Raw genomic sequence first — 9,097 nt, 5'->3', positions numbered from 1 at the left:
CAGCATGTTCCTTTCTATCATGTGTAAAGCGCAGAGGGGAACCAGTGACACTTAAGCGAAAAAGGCGGAAGGTTGACTAGACTTCCAAATGATTCGTTCCAGTGAGTGCGTCACTGCGCATGGACGATGCTGGTCAGTAGTCAACCACGGGTCGACTAAATGTGCCCACTCGAACTTGCTCTAAGATACGTACACGTTGGCCTGAAGATACAGGTGCGGCCCTCCAAAAAATTCCAAGAATACTGCTTTTTTGGGGTGATAAAACATGGTCGAACACTGGCCATTAGCAAGCGCTTTGTTCATCAAAATTGTGAGTAGGAATGTTTAAGATTGATTCTGTACAAGAACAATTTAGATGATGACTTTACAAAATGATTTAAAATCCTTGTGTTCTATCATTGTGTTCTTCAGCATCATTTTTAAAATAATTTATTTTTTTCACTCTGTACTTTTTCTGAGATACAGAAATAAGGCCTCCAAAATGGAAATTTTTAAAAGCGTGTCCCATACATTCTTACAAATTACTATCGATTTCATTGAACATCTTTTATCAGTAGCAGTGGTTCCATTAACAAAAGTTGTAACTTAATCTTAATCCTAATAACAATTGTTTTTTTAAAGGTTTTTTTAAGGCATTTTGTTTTATATTTGCTAATAGACAAAAATTCAAAGGCCATATTCATTAATCTTTGAGTGCTTAACAATTCGGATAAACCTTATTTAATAGTACAAATCATGACAAAAGAACTGTACAAATTATTTAGGGGCCATTCAAAATAGTCAATGTTGAAACATTTAGTTTTTATAACTAAATTGTTTTCACCCAAAATGTTTTGAGATTATTTCAAATTTTGAATGGCTATCCCTCTATTATACACTGAAGAAACAAGTGTGACCTCAAATGAACCAGATATTGTAGATCAAATATCTTCAACATCGGTAGTTTTTGATGGCTTTTTCTGAAGTATGTTTTTTTTTATGTCTGAAACAAACAACTTGTACTTTTTGAATTGACGTTGACAATTTAGCAGCCCATGTTTTTGTTTACATTTAGGGCCCTTTATGTTTTTGTATTTTTTTTTTCTATTTAGAAAAATCGATTTTGATTTTCAGTTTGTGACCCACCCACACGTTGGCAAAAAGATAATCAAAATTGTTACAATGGACCTTTCCCATGAAATATGCTAATTACATTCACGCATGCGTACAGACCCTATTGGTTGGCAAACGCCATAGAGTTGTGCACTAAGCAGACGCACAATCGTGTCTGCCTCACACAGCCATTAGCCGTGTACAAAACAGCGCGATGTTCCCTCATTTTGCCAACCAAAACATTAGTGCGCTCGCGCTACGTGCAATTTACATATTTCATGGGAAGGGCCTCTTCTGAATGGCCCCCAACATACCCACTAATTTAACAATAATTTATTTTATTGCTATAAAGTACTGTTAATTTTTCTTACTAACAGAATTACAGCATTTGGCAACATATAGAGTACTGAATATTCATAAGATGTAAGGTAACATCAAAATTTCAAAATCACACCATCCAGGGGTTGATTTCACAAAGCACTAAGATTCATCTTAAAGGAACACGCTGCCTTGGATCGTCATGCATAAATTATGATTGAACCACAAATCTTAGATCTTCCGGAAATCGGCCCCAAGACTATTAATAGTTAGCAAGAAATCAGGAACGACCATAAAAACCAGTTTTGACAATATTTACAAGTTTTACCCAAATTCAAGTATTTTTATTATTTTACCCCCCCAAAAAAGAGGGGACAAATCGTCTTCTTCCAACTTACAAACAGGTACATCATGGTATTTAATTTACAGGACTGGGCAGAGTCTCTGCATTCTGTGACGGCAAGACGCCGACTCGTAATGTTTCATAATCCCCGGCGTCTATCTCTTCATTCTGCGTCCCCTCTTCAGAAAATGGTATGCTCTCCACGCTCTCGTAAGCAGGGTTGGCGTGAAGGAGAATGTCCTCCAGTTCTCCCGACTCTTTATTGGACGAGAAGTCAGAGTCTTTCTCAGAGTATTCCGACGAGATCTCCGAGGCGGAGCCTTTGAACGACGGATCTGATTCAGAGTACGACATTTCCGACTTCTTGTCCAAGTCTGGGCCTATTTCCGAGTAGGCTTCTTCCTCTTCGGCGATGCTCATCTCAGGGCATGTCTTGACGCTGGCAGTGTCCGATCTGTCTTTCTTGAATGGTGTTTCCTCAGTGGTCATTCCACTGTCTAAACTGGTGCTTTTCGTCAGCCTAAGATACAACATAAAACCATCATAAAGTTAGCACAAGATGAAACCACTGCAGATTCAATTATCCAGCCCCCGATTTCACGAAACTCATCGCAAGTTGCGACGCATCGTAGGGTTTGCGATTGGCGCAGACCTATAAGACACTACGCGGCTGCGACGAGTTCGCAACTTACGACGTGTAACCGGTCGCAACTTGCCCTTGCGACGCTTGGTGAAATCGGGGGGTGATTTATTTACAACGGGGGACCTTTTGGTCACTAGGTGGCAGCAGACGTTAATCCATTGTTCTCAGTAGTGTCTACAAGCCCAGAACTTTGTGAACAATGGATATTTATCTGATATGTCTGCTGCATCCTTGTACCACAAAGTATCCCTTTTGTTTGTTAGTCTGTTAAAGGCTCAAAATAATTATCAGCATAAAACCTTACCTGGTGATGAGTAATGGGGAGAGGTTGATAGTGTAAAACATTGTGAGAAACGGCTCCCTCTGAAGTGACGTTGTTTTCAAGAAAGAAGTAATTTCCCACAGATTTGATTTTGAGACCTCAAGTTTAGAACTTGAGGTCTCGAAATCAACCGTCTAAACGCACAAAACTTCGTGTGACAAGGGTGTTTTTTCTTTCATTATTATCTTGCAACTTCTATGACCAATTGACCTAAAATTTTAACAGGTTTGTTATTTCAAGCATATGTTGAGATACACCTACTGAGAAGACTGGTCTTTGACAATTACCAATAGTGTCCACTGTCTTTAAAGGCTGTTTTCTTCATAATTATATATATTTTGTATTAAAATTTCCTGCTTTTTCTGGATACCTAATTCCTTAATCCTTTGCTCCTCTTTTTGATATAAATGGACATGGACATGACGCCAAAAAATCAGGTTTGTGTCACAACTTTCTTTCCACTTTAAGAAGTTATAGCTAACATAAGAAACCAATTTATTTTTAGTTGTTGACAAGAAATGAACCCAATTTTGCCAAATAAGAACTCAGCTTGGGCTCCATGTAGGCGTGGCTAAATTTGACTGACCGAAATGCGACTGACCATGGTTTTTTGCCATGTATACCTAAAACTTTAAGTTGCTGACCATTTATAAGTATCTTGTTGGATACTCATGTATAAAAGTTGTGTGTTACATATAGTAACACTTTCGCAAGCTTTTTGGTTAGAGGAAACTTTTGAATTGTGACAAGTTGGTTTATTATTATGTCCTTTTTGTGTAATGCGACTGACCTTTTTTTACAACGTTATAACATCAAGAGCATAAAGCCCACAACATGTCTAATATCATCAATCAAAGCCTTGGGTGTCAAGTACAAATCAGTCTATAAACTTAATGGAAAGAATAGCTTACATAGAACTTCTAGCACCAAGATCAAGAAATGACACAAAAAAGTGTAATGGGACTGACCATGGAATTGCCCATTTGTTTGTACTTGTTAATGCCTTTCACGAAGGTCTGGTTTGGATCGAAAGCTATAAGGCCATCTCCCTTACTAATTATATAAAAATACATATAAAACTGTTATGGGTGATGGCCTTAGCATTTGATCCAAAGTGGTTTTTTTGTTCAGATATAAATTTGTTAGTTACAGATAGTGGTAAATCTATTATTCAACTAAAAGCAAACTATATTCAACTTGTTAAACGATATATTTCACATAAAAAGCCAGTTAATGCTAGAAGACGTCTATACAAGCAATATGCCTTATAAATATGTTTATAAAAACAATTAACAAAATCCAGTTTCTCAACTGCAAATAAGAGCCACACAGCACTCATCTGACAATCTTGGCCCAATTTTATGGCTCTGCTTACCTCCGATTTTCTGCGCTTACAATCACTTTTCCCCCACTTACACTGTGCAAGTGCCGAGTTTCTGCGCTAACTGCATAAGCAAAAAATGCCTAGTATGTGGAGTATGCACAAGCAATAGTTCCCTGCTAACCCGTGAAATATTATATTATGCTTGCGGTAAGCACTGAATTCCCTGCTTCCACAAGCGTTGATTCTTTGGTTGCGGTAAGCACTGAATTCCCTGCTTCCACAAGCATTGATTCTTTGCTTACGGTAAGCAGAGTCATTAAATTGGCCCTGTTCTTCTCAGGCTCCTTGTTTTCTTAAAATCTTTTCCTTTAAAGGGACACATTGTCTTGGGCGAGCTGGTCTACGAAAAGCGCTTGAAAACTGTTTGTTATATAACATGCATATGGTTGGATAGATGTTTTAAAAGTAGAAAAAAATAATCCACACAAAAAATGCCTTGAAATTGCACGGTTTTCCATATACGTCATGAACTAACACAGCTCGCAATTCTGTGGAGTCAAATTTTTGACTCCACAAAACGGGCGACCATGTTAGTTCGCAAAATAAAAGGAAAACCACGCAATTTCGAGGTACATTTGTGTGGATCATTATATTCTACATTTAAAAAAATCTTTCTAACCATATCGCTTTTACAACAAATGATTTTAAACTCTTTTCATAGACCAACTCGCCTGATCCAAGCATGGAGGAAGGTAACGTGTCCCTGTAAGCCACTATTCATTACAAACATTATCTATGTGATGTTAGCTTTTGTAATTCTTAGGTATTGCTCATAAGATAAATCATCCTGAGCCTTTACTACTTCCAGTTGGTCAAGATTTTCTGTAATGTATCAAAAGCATTTTTCACACTACTCTATTCCTCAGTGAATAGCCGGGACAATTTCTTTGTGCTACGCAAAAATTGAGTGGGGCACCTGTCACAACAATGTAAACTGAATGTGGTTTTGGCTGGTAACCTCTTTCTGTTAAGCAATACTTGTCTGTGTTTAGCAAATTTTTGTGCCTACATGCTTTATGAAATTGGGCCCTAAAATGTTTCATTAGTGTTAATGTCTTTACGTCAGTGAAAAAAAAAATTGAGCAAATTATTGGAGTAGGTTTATGGGTGACAACCATGCGATTAAAACTTCTTTCGGGAGAATTGTGTTGAGATGAACCTGGGTTGAGATTACTACCTCCAGGCCTGATAGATACTTCATGGAGGCAACATGGCGATTGCCTCCATGCCCCCGGCCGGGTCATTTTATTGGTGCCCTTGAAATGCTCCAGTAGAAATTCATAATTTCCTCATACGGTGCCCTTTACCAAGGAGAAAATGCCTTGGTGCCCTTGCCCTTTCAAAAAACGAAGCCTGGGAGCTGGGAGTGGCTAGAATATTATGAAAAGGGTTTACTACATCGGAACCCCAGGCATTGGAAGTAGTTTTAATCACATGATTTATCAACTGTCGTCCAATCAGTTTTCTTACTTTCTTAACCATGCAAAGTATCAAATCTAACTTAAATATTGGTTTAAGGCACAGTACATGTTTGGTAATTGTCAAAGACCAGTCTTCTCACTTGGTGTATCTCAACATAAGCATAAAATAACAAGCCTGTGACAATTTGGGCTCAATTGGTCATCGAAGTTGCAAGAAAATGATGAAAGAAAAACTGCCCTTGTTGGACGAATTTGTATGCTTTCAGATAGGAATAAAAGACTTCTAGCTAGAAGTCTTTTAATATTTTAGTGAGAAATTACCTCTTTCTCAAAAACTACAATACTTCAGAGGGAGTCGTTTTCCACAATGTTTTATACTATCAACAGCTCTCCAATGCTCGTTACCAAGTCAATTTTTAAGTTCATATTTGTTTTGAGTAATTACCAAACGTGTGCCTTCCCTTTAAGCAAACATAAGTCCTGCTCAGCAGTTAACAGGTAACAAGCCTTTAAGCTAGGCAACATAAATCATTACTGCTTATGTTGTTACCAACTTGTTCTCTTTAAGAGTTTGACTTTACCCTGTAAATTCCTGAACTGCTCTATAATTAGATCCAGAGATATCACCACAACCTGCTAATAATGCAAATTGTCAAGTTTGTATATATTCAGCACAAACACCAATAAAAATTAAGTAATATTTGATGTCTAACACTCTATGAAAATCATGTGAACTAGGGTTTGAAATGAGCTCATCTTTTGAAAGAATGATTTGAAGTTGAACAGAGAAAAATTTACTACAACAGGATTTGAACCAATGACCTCTGGATTAATGACAGACGTCAAACCAACTGAGCTAGTCTACCCCAAAGATGGCGATCTCCCTATTTTGTTTGTTAAAATCTTTGCTTGGGTTGCCAGTAAGAAGTCTAGCTGCTGTGTAGCCAGGAATCACACCCAAGTTTAAGATACAACCTGGGAAGCAGCAGCAAGAGGATCACCTTAAGGGAATGCGACTTGTTATTGCAAAGATCAAATAATAAACCACGAGGGAAACTGACAAATTGTCTAGAGCGGGATTTGAACAAATGACCTCTGGATTAACGTGCCAGTGCTCTAACAACTGAGCTAAAAAGACAGTGGACACTATTGGTAGATGTCAAAGACCAGTCTTCTCACTTGGTGTATCTCAACATATGCATAAAATGCTAAACCTGTGATAATTTGAGCTCAATTGGTCGTCGAAGTTGCGAGATAATAACAGAAAAAAACACCCTTGTCACACGAAGTTGTGTGCGTTTAGATGGTTGATTTCGACACCTCAAATTCTAAACTTAAGGTCTCGAAATCAAATTCGTGGAAATATACTTCTTTCTCAAAAACAATGTCACTTCAGAGGGAGCCGTTTCTCACAATGTTTTATACTATCAACCTCTCCCCATTACTCGTCACCAAGAAAGGTTTTATGCTAATAATTATTTTGAGAAATTACCAATAGTGTCCACTGCCTTTAATCTAGCCCAATGTTGGCGGTTTTCCCAATTAAAAGAAAAAACCTTGATTTTTAGTTAAAACGAAGAAATCCTATCCCTGATGAAATCGGGGAAAAAAACTAATAAAAGGGTAGGTCCTTTACTATAGTCTGCAGTCGATTTCACAAAACTCTTCCTAACTTAAGACTAATCTTAGGACTTAGGACAAGTCCCAACCCTGCACTGTAGCATGCAGACCTTAAGATTAATCCTAAGTTAGGACGAGTTGACGAGCTACTCGTCCTAACTCGAGATAAGACGAGTCCTAACTCTTTGTGAAATCAGCCCCTGGTGCATTTCCCCACACACAAGACCACAAAAATGTAAGGCTTCTTGCAAATGTCTACTGAAGTCGCATGAAGTTCTTTGCAAAATGTTTATAGACATGAACACACAATGAACATCATATTAAAAGCAAGGCAAAAGCACGATGATTGAAGAAAACACTACTGGTGATCTTTAAAACCTAAGGCTTACTTTGCATGAACTTGGGTGGTGATGTAAATGATCTTACTCTTAGGCCTGCAATAAACATCACAATCACACTTTTGCCACGTCAAACTCAAATGATTCTGGCTTGACAATTAAAAACGAATTGGTGACAAACGTCGAGCTTATAGAAACAATAGCACTGAAGTAATTCAAAACAGTGAGACGGGGAAATAGTGAGACGGGAAAATGGTGACACGGGAAAACATTGCTGAAGAATATGTGTCATATATGTGTTTTGAGGCATTGTGTGGTGAGGTATCAATATGTATTTGAACATGTGTCATGATGGCAATTGGAGCTGTGGCACTCAAACATTGATGAGAAAATCATGGCGATATGGATCCTCACCTCAATTCTTTTTCTTATTTACAATCGTTGGTGAGTGGTGTTCATCATCTTCTTTGAGTGTCAAACAAAATAGATTAGTTTTATTCTGATATCTACAGATTATGTTTGCTCCATTCAGAAAATGATTCCCACTCTGGCCCGGAATACTCCCAGCTATGGTACTTAACAACGATAAGGTTCCCATTATCAGAAAATGCATCAAAACGATTGTTCAAAAGCTTTGCGCATGCATATTCTCAAATAGCATCGCCCAACTGAGAATTCAATTTCATTCGACACAGCAAGAGGGCAACGTTTGTCACCAAGTTCTGCTTAGAAAATTTCTTGTCTAAGCAAGAAATGGCCACAGAAGGTACCAGTCACCGGGAATAGTAACTGTATGGTGTTCTGGCTGGTAACCCATTTTAGCTGGTAACCCATTTTAGGTCACAGCCACTGCTGAAGCCAATAACTAGTAGAGTGTCATGGCCGAGTGGTTAAGAGCATTGAATTCAACTTCTGGTGCTGATTCACCTGAGTGTGGGTTCGAATCCCGGTCATGACACTTGTGTCCTTGAGCAAGATACTTTACTATAATTGCTTCTCTTCACCCAGGGGTATAAATGGGTACCTGCGAGGGTGGAGGTTGATATTGTGTATGAAAAAGCCACAAGCGCCTTACAGGCAGCTCAGGGCTGTATACTCCCCATGGGAGCTGAGAAACATTACAGGGATGTTATTGGCCCAATGACCAGGGCACTAATGTAAAGAGCATTGACACGGTTATTGTGACATGCGTTATATAAGATTATTATTATTATTACTATTATTATAATTATTATTATTATTATTATTATTATTATTATTAATATTATTAACTAGGACACGAACTTAGTCAAAAGAATAAAATGAGAGTAAATGACTTACTTTGTCGGGGACGCTCTTGGCACTGGAACAGGGGCCTTCTTCTTGGACTTGGTTGCCAATCCATCTATTGTGAAATAATAATTTTAAAAACTTGATGAGGTAACTTTTACTGGCAACTTGGAGATAGTTTTAATCCTATATATATGTAGACATAAACAATAAAACTAACATGTGAAACTTAAATTCCAAAAGATGCGAATAGATGGATGCGCACTAGGCGTTATCAACCGCCATATTTGATGACATGGCATCCGTGTAAGGCTATCATTGGATGAAAGTTTTGCGCGAACTTACAT

The 9,097-nt window shown here is 38.0% G+C and overlaps 1 protein-coding gene across 2 annotated transcripts in view; it reads right to left on the bottom strand.

Annotated features, from left to right (window-relative positions):
• Window positions 1-595: 595 nt before the first annotated feature.
• The window catches only part of LOC139940495 (shootin-1-like), a 77,527-nt gene continuing 69,025 nt past the window's right edge, over window positions 596-9,097 (bottom strand). The window contains exons 15-17 of one of the 2 annotated variants that reach the window (XM_071936780.1): window positions 8,802-8,865; window positions 7,896-7,946; window positions 2,153-2,273 (exon numbers count right to left, since the gene is read on the bottom strand). In XM_071936780.1, coding sequence (XP_071792881.1) covers window positions 7,940-7,946; window positions 8,802-8,865 — 71 coding nt within the window. In that variant the 3' untranslated portion in view covers window positions 2,153-2,273; window positions 7,896-7,939. Of the gene's footprint in view, window positions 2,274-7,895; window positions 7,947-8,801; window positions 8,866-9,097 lie in introns of both variants that reach the window. The other variant, XM_071936779.1, reaches the window with a different exon arrangement.

This window comes from Asterias amurensis, chromosome 8 (assembly GCF_032118995.1).
Source record: "Asterias amurensis chromosome 8, ASM3211899v1".
Taxonomy (NCBI): Eukaryota; Metazoa; Echinodermata; class Asteroidea; order Forcipulatida; family Asteriidae; genus Asterias; species Asterias amurensis.
Note: the sequence above shows the minus strand (reverse complement) of the source record. Positions and strands in the feature narration are given on the sequence as shown.